The sequence below is a fragment of the Grampus griseus genome (genome assembly GCF_964374135.1).
Source record: "Grampus griseus genome assembly, chromosome: 3".
Lineage (NCBI taxonomy): Eukaryota > Metazoa > Chordata > Mammalia > Artiodactyla > Delphinidae > Grampus > Grampus griseus.
In genome coordinates, this window is record NC_139019.1 from 167,795,165 (window position 1) to 167,810,577 (window position 15,413).

At 59.3% G+C, this 15,413-nt stretch overlaps 2 protein-coding genes across 2 annotated transcripts; one reads left to right on the forward strand and one right to left on the reverse strand.

The window, feature by feature from the left end:
• Positions 1-2,676: 2,676 nt before the first annotated feature.
• Positions 2,677-10,180, forward strand: DENND1C (DENN domain containing 1C). The gene is made up of 21 exons (XM_082651001.1): positions 2,677-2,720; positions 2,862-2,911; positions 3,277-3,396; positions 3,477-3,546; positions 3,717-3,794; positions 3,886-3,951; positions 4,040-4,093; positions 4,206-4,316; positions 5,069-5,169; positions 5,274-5,319; positions 5,444-5,545; positions 5,638-5,763; positions 6,648-6,752; positions 7,513-7,603; positions 7,703-7,743; positions 7,952-8,023; positions 8,639-8,683; positions 8,753-8,860; positions 9,040-9,107; positions 9,246-9,429; positions 9,530-10,180. The coding sequence occupies exons 2-21, from the start codon at positions 2,868-2,870 to the stop codon at positions 10,142-10,144; spliced, it is 2,247 nt and encodes a 748-aa protein (XP_082507127.1). The 5' UTR covers positions 2,677-2,720; positions 2,862-2,867; the 3' UTR covers positions 10,145-10,180.
• Positions 10,181-10,582: 402 nt separating this feature from the next.
• CRB3 (crumbs cell polarity complex component 3) lies at positions 10,583-13,164 on the reverse strand. The gene is made up of 5 exons (XM_082651002.1): positions 13,056-13,164; positions 12,638-12,829; positions 11,843-11,916; positions 11,053-11,196; positions 10,583-10,709 (listed from the first exon to the last, which is right to left on the reverse strand). The coding sequence occupies exons 2-5, from the start codon at positions 12,717-12,719 to the stop codon at positions 10,638-10,640; spliced, it is 372 nt and encodes a 123-aa protein (XP_082507128.1). The 5' UTR covers positions 12,720-12,829; positions 13,056-13,164; the 3' UTR covers positions 10,583-10,637.
• Positions 13,165-15,413: the final 2,249 nt, after the last annotated feature.

The following is a 15,413-nucleotide window of genomic DNA, read 5'->3' on the forward strand; positions in this document are numbered from 1 at the left end:
ACAAACATTCATTCTATAGCAAGGCCCAAGAGCATGAGAAGGGGAGAAGGATGCCCCGGGTACTCTGCACCCCTGATCCCCAGCCCTGTCTGAGATCCAGCTCCCCTTGGAGAGAAAGGTGGCACCGAGCTGTGTTCAGCCTCATGCACCTATGTCTTGGCTGGAGGGTTTGGAGGGGTGTGTGTGTGTGTGTGTGTGTGTGTGTGTGTGTGTGTGTGTGTTCACATGCTGGTGCATCTGCTCACCTCTTCCTCCTCAGCATGAAAATGCCCTCGCACCCACAGTCATGTGGACATGCACAGAATGAGAATCCCCAGTCATCCACATCTTCACTCAGCCTGATGGACTAGACACAAATTCCTAGGCACACAGACACGGCGTTCACCCCCAGATACCCCAGGACGTGGCAGGCCACATGTGGACTCATGCAGATGCATGCCTATATCCGCACAGATATTCTCAGTATCTTGCAGGAGACCGAGGAGTCTTGCAGACTCCTCTGCATTTTGACTCTCTGAGTCTGTCTGTGGGATTTTACGTGTAGGTACAGGACCGTGAGTACCTGTGTTGCATCCCGCCTTTGTGCCTGTGAGTGTGTCTACGTATCTTTGTTTTTCAACATGACATCTGTCTGCCTGCCTGTCTGTCTGTTTCTAGGTCTGCAACATTGCTTGGATTTGTCTGGCTGTGTACCTCTCTCTGTGTTGTGACTATGTCTGGCCGTGAATCTGACTTGTGGCTGGGCCCTGACTGCGTCTGTCCCTTTGTTACTGCTCTACGTCTGTGCTCTATGCGTCTCTGTCTGTTGTCTGGGTCTGCTTCTCTGTTATTCCATTTGCATTGACAGCCGTGGTCCCTGCAAGTGTATCTGCTGTCTCTGGCTGGAACTGATTGCTGGCTGTACCTGTGTGTTATCTCCCTGCGCCTATCATCTGGATGGACAAGGACTTCTTTATGTGTGTGCTGTCCCGCTGTACTTGTTGGTTTGTGTCTGTGACTTTGTGCTGCCTGTATAACTTGGTAGGTCTCCGTGTCTGTCCGCTGTCTGTGACTGTTCTGGCCTGTTTGTGTTGGTCACTCCCTGGCCCTGTGTGTGCTGTCTGTTTGTCTGTGCCTGTGTTCTGTCTGCTGTCTGTCTACCTTCCTCGTGCCTCCGTGTCCACTCTTCAGCCTGGCTCCCTCTGGTGGTCCTGGGGGGAATGACCAGCGCAGAGGGATCAAAGGAAAAAGAGTTGAGGGAAGAGGAAGCATTTTAGGCAAACTGTGAGTCCTTGGCTGCCACGGAGAAGGGAAGGCTTGGGTGTGATGGCAGAAACCAGATGCAACCCTCCTGGCAGGATGGGGCTGGGGGTCTGGCCTCTGAGCTTGCACACCTCTTGCCCACCCATCCTGTAGAAGTCTAGAAGGCGGGACGCCTGGGTCTCTCACAGTGGGTGGGGGCAGGGGCCTTCCTCTGGGGACGTCACCCGTTAAACTTCCTCTCTCAGCCACACAGGAAGCTGAGCCGGCTCAGGGCCCAGCCCTGAGAAAGCACAGGCCCCCCCCAGCGCCCCTGAGGAAAGGGCCCCGCCGGGCCAGCCCTGCAGGGACCATGGGATCCACAGCTGAGTAAGAGCTGCCCCCTCTCCCATCTTCTGGACCAAGATTCCCAGACTGGGCCTGGGCTGGGGCCAAGGAGAATGAGGCTGGGGCAGGCCCGGGAGGGACCGCGAGCCACAGGGGCAGGTGGCTGGAATTAGGGGAGGACACTCAGCTGGCCTACAGTATGGACCCTGCTCTCAGGCACACTCGGGCCACTCTGGGACCTTCCAATCTCTCTCTCTCTCTCTCTTTCTCTCTCTCTCTCTCTCCTGCTCTCCGCTGGCTCTGTATGACTAAGTTTGTAACTCCTGAGCCTGTGCCTTTTGATGTATCTCAGGGATGGGGAGCCTGGCTTCCGGGGTCAGCGGGGGGGAGGGGCGTGCTCTGTGTGTCCATGTGCAGGAGTGATTGATTGTGTGGGACTTGTGTCAGCGTGAGGATGAAGCTCAGTGTGAGGGGGGTCCCAATCTCAGGGACAATGTGTGTGCACTCACTCCCCGTTCTCTTCCTCTGTCTCTCTCCCTGAGCCCAAGTCCCGACATCCTCTGCAAGATGGATAGAGGGTTGGGGGCCAGGGCAGCAAGGCAGAGATTGCAGGGTTCCCGGAAGGACCAGGGCACGCTGCCCTCTTTCCTCTGATAAGAACTCTGAGGGCTCCAGGGCCCCATGGAGTCGCGTACACAGAGACACTTGGGCAGGGCCTCGCACATATACCCAGGGACCCTCAGGGCCACCCAAGAAAATGGGGATGTCATTCAGCCTCACACTGGCTCAGCCACACATATGCACAGTCCTACCTGACACATGCCCTGGACAGTCTCATCCTTTCAGGCAGACACAGAATTGCAGACACACAGACACACACACACACACACAATCACAGAATTGCAGACACACACACAGAAGCAAATCCCTGGACACACTGAACCCTTTCCTGCCCTGCAGAAGGGGTCTCCCTGCCCTGTTTGACTGGTTCTTCGAAGCGGCCTACCCTCCCTCCCTGCAAGAGGGTGAGTCAGGGGCATCCTTGGGGATGGGGGTCGAGATGGAGGGTGGGCCCGGGACCCTGAACTTAGGAGCTTGCTCTCTGTGCAGATCCCCCCATCCTGTGGCAGTTCCCCCCAGACTTCCGGGACCAGGTATGCAGGCTGGCTCCTTGCTCCCCAGGGGCCAGGGCCTGTCCCCCTGGGGGAGGGGACCCTATGTCTCAGACCACTGGGAGCTTAGGGGTGGAGCCCAACCTGAGTGGCCAAGCAGTGTGTGCTTCTCTCCACCCCCAGGAGGCTATGCAGATGGTGCCCAAATTCTGCTTCCCCTTTGATGTGGAAAGGTATGGAAGGAAGCAGACACCCAAGGACCTAGGGACCCAGACCTCCCACGGACCGCCAGGATTCAAACACCCAGAGACTCAGACAACAGAGGTCATATACCCAGGGCCCCTGAGATTCAGAGACCCAGGGACTCAGAAACCGGGGGACCCTGACAAATAGCGACCTATACACCAAGGGACTCATTTACCCAGGGTCTCAGGGAACCAGGGCCTCAGAAAACCGGAGACGCTGACAACTAGGGACCTATACACCCAGGGCCCCAGACTGGTGGACGCAGTACTAGGAGCACTGTCAGGGGCATGAAGGGGAGGGGGGTTCACGGGGGTGGGATGCCCAGGTCTCTGAGAGCTTTTCCTGCCCCCAGGGAGCCCCCCAGCACCGCCGTACAGCATTTCACCTTTGCCCTCACGGACCTGACCGGCACCCGCAGATTTGGTTTCTCCCGCCTCCGGGCTGGTGCCCACAGCTGTCTCTGCATCCTCAGGTGTGGGATATGGGGGTCTGCGCCGGGGGAAGGGCCTCTGCCTACAGGAACTGCATGAAAACTGTGTCCACTCTCCGCAGCCACCTGCCTTGGTTTGAAGTGTTCTACAAACTGCTGAACACAGTGGGGGACCTCCTGGCACAGGATCAAGTGAGACCAGCTCTCCCTGTCATTCCCCGTCCCACCTCCACCAAGGCCCCAGCATGGCTCGGAATTCCCAGGCCCGACCGAGCCCCTTTGGCTCCAGACCACCCAGCCTGAGTCAAGACCCTCAGAGTCCCCAACCCGCATTCTGGCTCAGGCATCCCACCCCTACCCAGGTCTCAGAGGTCAACGAACTTCTACATCTGCTGCAGCAGCCCCTTCCCGGGGCCCAGGACTCAGTGGGGCTGGAGCTGGTGAGTACCCCCTCCCCCTTGGGCGTTGGACCTCAGGTGGCTGGAGAGGCTGCACCCCGGCCCTGAGGACCACACACCACATCTCCTCCAGGGCAGCGGAGTGATGATCTCCAGTGCGCAAGGCATCCCGTCCCCTGGCCCCGGGAAGAGCATGCCGGTGAGCAGAGCTGGAGACACTGGAAGGTCGGGCACCCACGTGAGGCTAACCCCTTGACTGATCCGTCCCCCTATTAATCCCCCGCCAGCTTTCCTGCTTCGTGGCCCCCGACTCCGGTCGCCTGCCATCCATTCCTGAGAACGTGAGCGGAGACCTGAGAGGGCACTCTGGGAGGGGGGAAGAGGTCCGGAAACCCGGAGAGGGCTCTCAGATCCTGTGGCCCCTCGCGTCCAGCGTGCCTCTCTGTTCTTCAGAGGAACCTAACGGAGCTGGTGGTGGCGGTGACCGACGACAACATCGTGGGGCTATTCGCTGCGCTCCTGGCAGAGCGAAGGGTCCTGCTCACCTCCAGAAAGCTGAGCACCGTGAGGCGGGACCGCCGGGCCGGGGAGGGGCCGAGGCCTGGCTTGGCCCCTGGGGGCGGGACCATCGGGACGGGTTCTTAGCTCTAACCCCACTGGGCGAGACCCGAGGGCAAAGTCCTGGCTCAGCCCCTTTGAGGGTCAGGGTTGAGTTGAAACCTGGCTCCACCTTTATGGGGGAAATCAGAGCGGGCTGCGCTGTACCCCCTCCCCCGGCTTCAGGAGCGCTGAGTCCAGGCTCCACCCACTATGGGCCAGAACAAGACTGGCTCCGCCCCTCTGGAGGGTGAGATCAGAGAGGGCTAAATTCTAGCTCCGCCCCTAGGGGAGAAGGACGGGGTAGGTGTGGAGCTAGCATTCAGCCTCTATCCCCTAGGGGTGAGACTTGGGGGGGGGGGACTGAATTCTAGCTCCGCCTCTCTAGGGGTGGGGTCCGTGGGCTGAGTCTCTGTCCTACCCCTAAGGAGAGAGATTCTGGAGGGTTGAATATTAGCTTCCACCCCTAGAGAGAGGGACTAGCACGTGCTGAGTCCTGGCACCACCAGTTCCAAGCACTGTAATTTGCGGAATTCTTGGCCTTCACAAGAAAGGGGTTTGAGTTTTCACCTCTTACCCAGTAGCGGGTGGGGAAGGGAGGTGGAGGGAGACACGGGACTGGGGACACGGGATATGAAGCCGGGAGAGCCACCGTCCAGAGAGGGTCCTTGAAGCTGGGGGTCCAGGCCCTGACTCCACGGTCCCCCACCCGTCCCCAGCTGACTTCATGTGTCCACGCGTCCTGCGCTCTCCTGTACCCCATGCGCTGGGAGCACGTGCTGATCCCCACGCTGCCGCCGCATCTGCTGGACTACTGCTGGTGAGGGGCAGGGGCTGGAGAGGGGCAGGGCTTCGGGAAGAGGCCTAGGGTCCTGGGCACCCAGGGGCGGCGCCTGCATGACCGGCCCCCTCGGTCTTCCGCAGCGCGCCCATGCCCTACCTCATCGGAGTGCACGCCAGTCTCGCCGAGGTAAGTGGGAACGGACCTGGATGGCAGGGTTGGGTGGAGTGCCCCCCTGCACCCCCAGGTATCCTCCCCTGTCGGGGATCCTCGGGCTCTGAGCGGCCATCGCCACTCCAACTCCCTAACACAGAGAGTGCGGGAGAAAGCTCTGGAGGACGTCGTGATGATGAACGTGGACTCCAATACCTTGGAGACGCCCTTCGACGACGTGCAGGCACTGCCCCCAGATGTGGTCAGTGACACCCCCTTCCACCCTCCTGCCACATCCGGGAGACGAGGCTCCGCAGCCGCCTGCTCAGCGCTGCCTGCCCCCTTGTCCTCCAGGTGTCTCTGCTGAGGCTGCGGCTAAGGAAGGTCGCGCTGGCCCCCGGGGAAGGGGTGTCCCGTCTCTTCCTCAAAGCCCAGGCCCTGCTCTTCGGGGGGTACCGCGATGCGCTAGTCTGCGGCCCGGTGAGCTTCGGGGACGCAGAGGGAGAGACCCCGTGGGTCCCTGAAGGATTCAGAATAAGAATACCTAGCGTTTATGGAGTGCTTACTCTGTGCCTCTGTTTGCTCATCTGTAAAATGGGATCCCAACAGTACCCACCCAAAAGGGTCGCGTGAGTCTGTAAATGGACATAAGCAAAATGCTCGGTTACTGCCTGGCACATCACAATGGATAAATGATAGGTTTTACCGCTGCGATTATTATTTCACTTAATGCTCACAACAGTATTATGAGACGGATACTCTTATGGTCCCATTCTACATATGAGGAAACCAAGGCTTGGAAGCCCCACAGCGGGTGAGTTTTGAAGCCAGGACTCTGATCTGCTGACTTTCAACCCTGACATCCCCTCCTCCCCAGTTTTTCACAACTATTCTATAAAAACATGGTCAGGGAGTTCTATTATCTGAGAATCTGATGTTGCTTTCGACTCTGCCCTGAACACAGCCGGAAGCTGTCCATTTCTCCCCCTCCTCTGTCTCCACCACGGCCTGGTCCCCATTGTTGTTTGCCTGGATCAGCGCGCTCGCCCGTCACCATGAGTCCCCTCTCGCGGGCTCCCACCCTCCGCGCTCCGCAGTCTGACCTCCGTGCAGCCGCCAGAGGTCACCTGGGAGCGTCTGAGTCAGGCCCCGCCCCCTCCTCTGCCCACCGCCTTCCCAGGGCTCCCACCTCCCTCGGGGTAAAAGCCCAAGTCCTCCCTGCAGCCCACGAGGCCCTGCACGACATCAGCCACACAGAGGCGCTCCATCAATGTTTGCTACACAGATGTAAGGTAGAATATGGGAAGCAGAATAAGGGATCCTGGAGAGCCGCGGGGAGCTTAGAATTCGAGTCCTTCTTCCAGGGCCAGCCTGTAACCTTCAGTGAAGAAGCCTTCCTGGCCCAGAAACCCGGGGCGCCGCTGCAGGCCTTCCACCGGCGGGCTGTGCACCTGCAGCTGTTCAAACAGGTGCGCCAGAATCCGGAGGGCGGGGCTGGGGCCGAAGGGGCGAGGCTAGGGGCGCAGACGCCCGGATCCCGGAGGCCGAAGCCGCGGCTGGAGGGGCGGACGCCTGGACCCAGTGCGCGGGGCGAGAGTTGGCCCGGCCGGATCCCCCACTCCAGGGTCTCCGGGGTGGGAGAGACAGGACTGAACTCTTGGGTCCATAAAAATGGGAGCCCCTGACCTGAGTTCCCAGGGATAAGATCTACCTCTAGGTCCATGAGGAGGTTGGGATGGAACGAAATTATTGAGTCCCTAAGGTGGGAACCTCCTGGGTCGAGAGTGGAGGGAGAGGAGGCTGGACTCTTGGATTCTAGGGATGTAGCGGGGGAGGTGGAACCGGACTCCTGGGTTCTTGGAAGAACGTGGGATGAACTTCAGGGTCCTTCAGTGCGGGCTGGCTTCCAGGGTCCCTGGAGGTGGGGTCGACCTCCTCCAAGGTCACTGAGAGGATGGGGGCCTGTCTGGAGTGGCAGAGTCCTACTCCTCCGACCCTGAGAGGAGCAAGGTCTGGTCCCTGAAGACAGATCTTGACTTGGGGTGGGGACGGGCCGGGAGACGGTGGACCTCTGGCTTCCTGAGGTGGGCTCCAGACTCCTGGGACCTAAGGTTGGGTTTCTGGAGGGGCCGGGGATGGCTTCTACGTCTCGAGGGCGAGCGGATCCCCAGTCCTCGCATTCAGATGTTTGGGGTAGCCTGATTCTCTGACCCTTTGCCCCACCCCCAGTTCATCGAAGGCCGACTGGAGAAGCTGAACACGGGAGAAGGCTTCTCAGACCTCTTTGAGCAGGAGATCACCTGTAGCGGGGCTTCCTCAGGTGAGCTCTGCACCTGGCACCCCCCCCCCACACACACACCCGTGGCCCAGTCTGAGCCTGCCCACCCTGGCAATGCTCTCTCCTCTCTCCTCTCTCCAGGGACCCTTCGCTCCTACCAGCTCTGGGCAGACAACCTAAAGGTAGTAACACCGAACACTTTAGTGTTTATTGTGGGATTAAATCAAACCTACCACCGTCCCTACTATGCTCATTTATAGATAGAGGTGAAGAAATCAAGACTCAGAGAGGGAGAGGGGATTCTCCAGTGACACACAGCCCGGGTGGGCAGGTGGGGTCTGGGATAACCCCACGTGCCCAAGCCTCTCTTCCTCGGCTTTCTCTCCCCAGAAAGGTGGTGGTGCCCTCCTGCATTCCGTCAAGGCCAAGACCCAACCAGCCGTCAGAAACATGTACCGCTCGGTGAGGCTGGGCTGGACAGGCCACTTACCAGGGTGACAAAGGCAGAGGACGGTTTAACCCCACGTTTAGAGCACACACAATTTATCAGAACTAAACCAGCAGTTAAATCATTTACCATGTTTCCTACTTTTATTTTCCATTGACTGTGTTCATTCATTTTTGTCGCATCAGGTCTTTCCTATTTAAAAATGACAACCAAGCTTCTTTGGCAAACATCTTTTGTCCTGAGACACCACAATCCCAGCTTCTGCCCTTGTGGTTGGTTTTTCTCCCAAGCCCCAAATTTTCCTGGGACCAACTTCCACAGCTCGCAATCGTCTGCTGGATTTTATTCTTTGCTTGGCTTTTGAACACTGACTCACTTTTACGACGTTCTGGCTTTGCCATTCCCTGTTTCATTTGGGGGTTATCTCCTCCAGTGACATTCCCTCTGTGTTAGTCAAAGGGGCAAGTTGGTATTGACTTCTTAGGGGGTACCGGGGGAACCTGAATATATTTTGAGACACACATGAGCAGATGGCAAGACAAAAGTGTCTTCGCGGATGGAGGGCTGAGCTCTCAAATGTCCAGGGTCAGATCGCTCTGGATTCTCAGTCTCTTTCGGCTCCTCCGTAGGCGAAGAGTGGCTTGAAGGGTGTGCAGAGCCTTCTGACGTACAAGGTAAAGCCGGTAGCCAACGCCGCGGGGCAGCGGGGGGAGGGGCTCCTGGCTCACCCACCCTCTTCCTAGGATGGGGACTCTGGCCTGCAGAGGGGGGGCTCCCTGAGGGCCCCTTCCCTCACCAGCCGCTCAGATTGCCTGCAGCAGCGCTTGCCTATCACCCAGCACTTTGGACAGGTAAGAGCCCCGCCCCCGTGCCCACGCATGTACCTGGACTTATCATCAAGCCCTTCTCCCATCCCGTCTCCAGCCAGACATCTCGACTACCCCCAAAATGGGGCGCCCACTCCCCCCTTCACGGAACCCCCTGATTCTGTAGCTCCTGAGGCCCCAGCCACCAAATCTATCCTTTGCAGAACCGGCCCCTTCGCCCCAGCAGGAGACTCCAGCGGGAAGAGAGACCTTCTGAGTCCCTGAGGGAGAAGTAAGACTCCAAGGCAGAGGGAGGGAGCAATGTTGGAAGTGGGGGGCCGGGACTCCTGGGGAAGTGGGCCCCAAAACTCCAGACCCTTCAGAGCAGCTGGTCTGGGGCAGATATCTGAGGCTGCCCATCCTCACCCAGGACACCCTCTCTGAGCCCCGAGGATGCCCAGGGACCGTTGGCAGAGGAAGCTCTGGATGGCAGCTTCCTTGGGTCCGGAGAAGAACTGGATTTGCTGAGCGAGATTCTGGATAGTCTGAGCGTGACGGCCACCCAGAACAGCAGCCTGCGGCCAAGCCAGAGTTTGGACTGCTGCCACAGCCTGGTGAGAGCCCCCCCAGCCCTCCCCCATTTGCTCATCCAACCTGCCGGCCCCTCCTTCATTTAAAGGCCAGCAACGCGCCCATCTCCCCATCCCCACCCAGCCCGACATACCAGGGAGATGGAGATGGCAAGCGGATGACGAGAAACCACCAGGGCCCCAGCCCCTGTCCCTTTCTGTCGGCCTGCCGCCTCTGCACACCCCCCAGCCTTCAGATGCCACGAGCGCCTCGGAGCACCCCACTTCCCAGCTGCCCTCAGAGGCCAGCCCAGAAATCATTTCTCCGTCCCAGTCTTCGACAGCTTCTGCAGACCCAAGCAGCAAAGGGGACCCCAGCTCCTCTCTCACAGAGCCCCAGCCTCTACGCCTCTCCCCTCCCCATGAGGCAACCCAGGATCCCACAGCCCAGGAGAGTCCCTGCTCCCAGCTCTCCACAGCACCCAGCCCTCGAGAAAGCCCCCCACTTCTGACCCCCACAAAGCCCAACTCGGATATTACCTGGACATCCCAAGTCCTTGATTCTTTCTCGGATCCCGGTTCCCCAGAGAACCCCAGAGCCCAGCCTTCGGAAGTCCTGCTCCCAGAGCGCACGCACCTCCAGCCCCACGAGGAGCCGGGAGCGCCCAGGTCCCCTGATCCTCCTGCTGGGAACTGGCGGGGGCTCCAGGCCAGGAGCCAGCCCAGGGTTGCTGAGCTTAAAAAGTGTTTTGAAGGTTAAGCATCAGGGATCTGGAGGAGACTCTGGCCCCTCAATAAAGCTGCAAGAGCCCAAAGCTTGCTTTTCCTGGTGGGTTTACCTGGGAGCCCTGTTTCTGCTCAGACACCCACCCCGCTCCCCACCTTCCCTCCCAAAGCAGCCTCCGGCTGGCTCTTAAGTGCAGCTAAAAGCCTTTCCCTTCCAGGAAGCCCTCCCAGCCCCTAGGACCCTAGAGACCTTACAATTCATCTCTCAACAGCCTATGTGTCTCCTCCATCTAGGCTAACTCCTGCCCCCACCAGCTCACAAAAAGGTTTTATTACACCGCTCTACCCATTGTATAGATATATATAAAGTAAGCAGCCTCAGTCTCCCTTTTCTTCAAAGGCAGAGTCTTTGAAGCACCTTCTTCCCTTCTATTCTTAAGCGCTGGGTGTGTCTGATTGCCCAGAGAGGTCTCTGCCTTCCCCCAAGGTCACACAGCCAGGAAGGGTGATGGGTAGAGGAAGGGGACCTAGATGGGCAGGCAGCCCCGCACCGTCTCCTTGGAGTCCTGGGGAGCCTGGGCCTCGGCTGCATGGGAGAACTGAAAGGAAAGGAGAGGGGGGGTGTCGGGCCTGTGTGGCAGGCAGACAGATGGCTGATGGTGCGGCAAGCGGGGAGGCAGGTCCGCAGCCCCGGCACCCCAACTGCAGGCAGAGTCAAGCAGAGGCGGCATGCTTCGCAGAGCCCGCCCGGCAGGTGCCCCGTGGCCCCCCCGAGTCCTCCGGAGCCGTCAGAGGCTGGTGTGTCGGTGGCAGCTGCTGCGTGCAGCTGAGCGCCGGGCAGTCCTGAGCAGTGCAGGCAGCTGTGGCCAGCCCCAGCATTCAGATGAGCCGCTCCTCAGGCGGCAGCTTGAGGTTGGGAGGCGGTGGAGCTCGGGCACCCACCTGCTCCTCGCTGCTGGGCCGGTAGGTGCCCTCCGTCTGCCGCTTCTCCCGAAGCTTCCGCACCAGAAGTACCAGGCCCACGGCCAGGAGCAGGGCGGCCAGGAGGGAGAAGACCACGATGATAGCAATGGTGGCCTCCGGCGACTGTTGGCGGGGGATGGGGGGGGACACAGGTGTGACCCACCTGAACTTGGGCATCCCGTCCACCCCCGCCTGAGAATTATCTGGAAACACTAATCCCCTCCCCCCGCACCCGCCACTTTTGCTGACTGGCTTCCTCCACTCAGGGTTCCTGACCCCCATCATATCACATCTGGGGTTCCCAGGCTCCCCCACCTGCCATGTCTGGGGTCCTTCTCCCAAGCGCCTGCCGCATCTAGGCTCCTAGGTCCCTCCTCCCCCTGCCTGAGAGGCATGGGGGCTCCTGGACCCCCTTGCCAAGCATGGTATTCTGTGTGTGTGTGTGTGTGTGTGTGTGTGTGTGTGTGTGTGTCTTAGTTCCCCAACCAGGGATCCAACCTGTGCCCCCTGCATTGGAAGCGCGGAGTCTTAACCACTAGACCGCCAGGGAACTCCCGCCAGGCATGGTGTTCTTGCCCATCCCCTTCCTGGGGTTCTCGGTCTCCCCATTTGCCATGTTGATATTCTGGTCTCTCCCACTTAGGGTTCTCCAATGCCTCCCCCACTGTGCAGCCTGCCGCCTCTGGGCATCTAGGCCCTCCCACCTGCTACACGGGGGCCTCCCGCATAAAATCCCTGCCGCTCTTCTCCCACATATACCCCAACTCACCAGGGCCCCATTGGAGCCAGGGCTGGGGCCAGAGGGTGTAATTGTGCTGTTCTCACTTACAGTGGGCTCCGGTGCTGCAGGGCGGTGGTAGAGAAGATAAATGAATCCCCATCTATCCCTTCCCATCTGGAAGCATGTGCATCTTCCTGGGCCATTTCCCCTCGTTAGAACTCTGCCCTTTTGAGTCTTTCATTCTGTGAGCGGCCTCCACACAGGGGCTGGCCCCGCTGATTTGGCCCCACAGGGCACCCCTTACCCAGGGGAGCCCAGCGCTGAGTAATCAGCCAACAGCGGTCTGCAGTTTGCGCAGAGTTGGGGGCTATTATAATGGATGGTGTGGGGAAGCCCAACCCTCCCCCCAACCCCAGCCTCACCTCTCCGGCCCTCCCTCTGCCCTTCAGGATCTGGGCGGATCCTGCATTTTCCCTGGAGTGTCTGACTCACACCTCCCCCCAGGCTCCTGAAAGGCAGCGTCCCCACCTCTGGTCAACCTGCTCCACCTGGGCTTGGAGCCCCAGGCAGGCCTCCTCCTGGCTTCCATTTCCCCCAAACTGCTCAACCCTACTGAGGCTCCGGACCGCAGGCCTCTTCTCCCGGCAGCTCACAATTCCGCCCAACTCAGGAATTCTCCTAGACCAACTCCAACCGTCCAAGGAAGGACACAGAAATTCTACGCCCCCAACCCTACCCCAGACCTAGGCATCGCATGCCCGCTCCTGGGTTCTTGCCCTCTCAGCGTCCCAGGCACCCAGCGCTTCTAAGCCCGGACCCCCAGTGCCCCCGACCGGTACCTACTTTGCCCCCAGACCCGGCCCCAGCGGGTCAGCAGCAGCGGCAGGCCGAGTGCCAAGAGCAGCCCCAGGCCGGGGCTCGCCATGGGCCGGGTGACGGGCTGGTGGCACAGGGGACAGGGCTTGTCGCGCACGCCGCTCCTACCGCATCTCGGGCGGTGGGGGGGGGGGGTACCTTCGACCCCGCACCTGGGGGCTGGAAAGGAGAAAGGCCGGAGCGTGGGGGAGGGGGCCGGACCCGAGCGCAGGCCCCTGGGAGGGGCGACCCGCGCCGGCCACCCAGGAGTCCTGCCCCGCCCCCCGTCGCCAGAGGTCAGAGATTAAAGATTAACTCGGGGCGGCGCGTTCCTGGGCTGGGGAAAGGGGAAGGGAAGGGAAGGGGGGAGGGGTGGCAGGCCCAGCCGCGTGACCTGCCTCCCTACCTGGCCCGGGCGTCTTCGACCCCGCTTAGGGTCCCGATCCCGGTCCCTCGCTCGAACCCTCGATCCGTCGGTCAGTGGCTCGGTCGGACTCTTCCAGCTCCGCCGGCTCACGTGACCCGGAAAGTTTAGTCACTCACCTTGGAGGTGAGCGCACTTCCGGCTTGTGCACCTGAGCCTAGATGAAAGGGCGGGGCCAAGCGGGGGCGGGTCCGCGCCGTGGACGCACCTGTAACGGGAACCCAATCTCATAATCGGGAGGAGTGAAAAGGAGCGGAAGCGCGCAGGTGTAAAAGGGGCCTCTCACCTGCACTGCAGGTACATCTGTAGAATCGTCCAGGTGTGGAGACACACGGGGCATGGAGTCACCGATGTGTGAGGCACTCCTGTCTGGGGCAAACCGGGATGGGGAGCCTCTAATGAAAAAACACTGGTGTGGGACACACCTGCATGGGAACAAACGTGTAAAGAAATCTGCAGAGATGTGTAAGAACACCCATGGGAGACATCTGCTTTGAATCACATCTCTTTGGAGTACAGCTGAATGGAAGCCTACCTGTGTGGAAAACAGCTGTATAGAACACACCTCCATGGTTACAAACACCTGGCTGAGGCACTTTGGCGCGGGGTACATCTGTTTGGGGAATGCATCTGCATGGCTCACCTATGAAATGAACAAGACTTGCAGAAGGAATTCCTGTGTGTAAAGGTATTGGAAACACCTGTACGAGACATACCTGTATTTAAGTACACTTGTAGGGGACCCAGTTATATGGAAAGAGCCCCGTACGGGTGAATGATTAAATGGAACACACGTATGGCGGGGGAGGCTCTATGACGCATTCCTGGGTGGAGGAACACCTGTTGAGAAACATACCTGTGAGGTGAAGGAAACAGCTGCATTGAATTGTGTTCACACGAGAGGAAGTCCTGAGCACGCCTGCATGGGGCACACTCACATTGAAGCACATCTTTGGGGGGGCTCATGTGTTTTGAGGTCCACCTGTCAAGGATGCATCTGTGAGAAAACATTTGTTTGGGGCATCTCCGTGGGAAAATATCTGTACGGCACCTGCAAGGGCGACCTGTGAATGAAAACATCTGTGAGGGGACCCTCTACAAGAGGCTCGTTTGAGCACACCTGTCTGGGCAGAAGCTGAGTGGGAACCATGTGTGCCTTCACGATCGTCCTTTGGATAAAGGACGAAGATAATAAGACGACCCCCTCCTGGGGACTCTAGAGAGAAGAGTGATGGTTAAGGGAAAATTAATCCCTTCTAGGGCATAGAGCGATGTTGGGTAAGAATCCCAGGTCTAGTTAAATGTCTGCTTTGCCCCTTCCTGGGCATGTGGACTGCGGTGAGCGGCTTAACCTCCTGTTTCGTCACCTGTGAAGTGGGAAAGCCAGTCCCACTTACCTTATAGGGTTTTAGCGAGGACGACGCGAGGGGTGAGTAAAAGGCCAAGGCTTGTGCAAAGCAATGAATCAACGTTAGCTATTATTATTATTCGCTGTCAAAAGATCTGGGCGCCCCTCCCCCTAATGGCGAATCGAGAAACTGCGCCCTAAACTAGTGGGAGGGACATTTAGCAGGTGCAGCGAGCGCGACAGGCTGGGGCCCCACTTCCAGCAACGCTGTCCTTATCCCCAGCCGCTCCTGGGACTCTGAGATTCCCCCCCTAAGCCGGTCCGGAGAAAGCAGTCTGCTCGGCGTCTGGATCCGGCAGAGGCCCCTTTAAGACTGCTAGGCGAGCCGGGGGCCGCGGGGCCCAAGGCAGTGTGGGGTCATTGGGAAGGCCCCGCCTAGATGGGTGAGCAAGGCGGGACCGCAGGGCACAGCTCCTGAGGCTCTGGCCAATAGGAAACCGACTTTGCAGCCGCGCCACGCGTTGATCTTCTGTTTCCCAGTCTGAGTGGGACCGAGAAAGGAGGCGCGCGGGCAGAAAGAAAACACGGAGGGAGAGCAAGGCGGCTTGGTTTTCTGCTTCTGTGGCCCCTTAGGCAATGTGAAATGAGCGGGCGGGCTGTTGCAGGGCTAGATGGCACAGAGTTGGTTCTGAGTACGTCTAGGGAAACCGAGAACTTTAGTTCCTGAGGAGGATTAGTAGAGGAGGGAGGTCAAGTGGAAAGGGATTATGTAACCCAATCCCTGACATCTCCCTACCTCGTCCCCTTGGGCAGAGGGTAAACTGAGGCACGCAGAAACGGAACTCTGAAACCAGACCTGAGATCATTGATCTCTCGAACCCCCCTTCCGAGAATGAACGTGGTTGCTCCCTAGATTGTGCTAATAAGAGAGCATCCCTGACACGCCCCCCCCCAGCTCCGCCCTCATCCCCCTCCCCTCCAGTGCGGAGGAG

Coding starts and splice junctions, on each gene's coding strand:
- DENND1C (XM_082651001.1), top strand. CDS start 2,868: ATGCAGATGGTGCCCAAATTCTGCTTCCCCTTTGATGTGGAAAG. Junction 3,547..3,716: donor ACCTCCTGGCACAGGATCAA/GTGAGACCAGCT, acceptor ACCCCTACCCAG/GTCTCAGAGGTCAACGAACT. Junction 5,546..5,637: donor AGGCACTGCCCCCAGATGTG/GTCAGTGACACC, acceptor CTTGTCCTCCAG/GTGTCTCTGCTGAGGCTGCG.
- CRB3 (XM_082651002.1), bottom strand. CDS start 12,719: ATGGCGAGCCCCGGCCTGGGGCTGCTCTTGGCACTCGGCCTGCCGCTG. Junction 11,197..11,842: donor CTGGCTCCAATGGGGCCCTG/GTGAGTTGGGGT, acceptor CCCCGCCAACAG/TCGCCGGAGGCCACCATTGC. Junction 10,710..11,052: donor GGCCCAGCAGCGAGGAGCAG/GTGGGTGCCCGA, acceptor CTTTCCTTTCAG/TTCTCCCATGCAGCCGAGGC.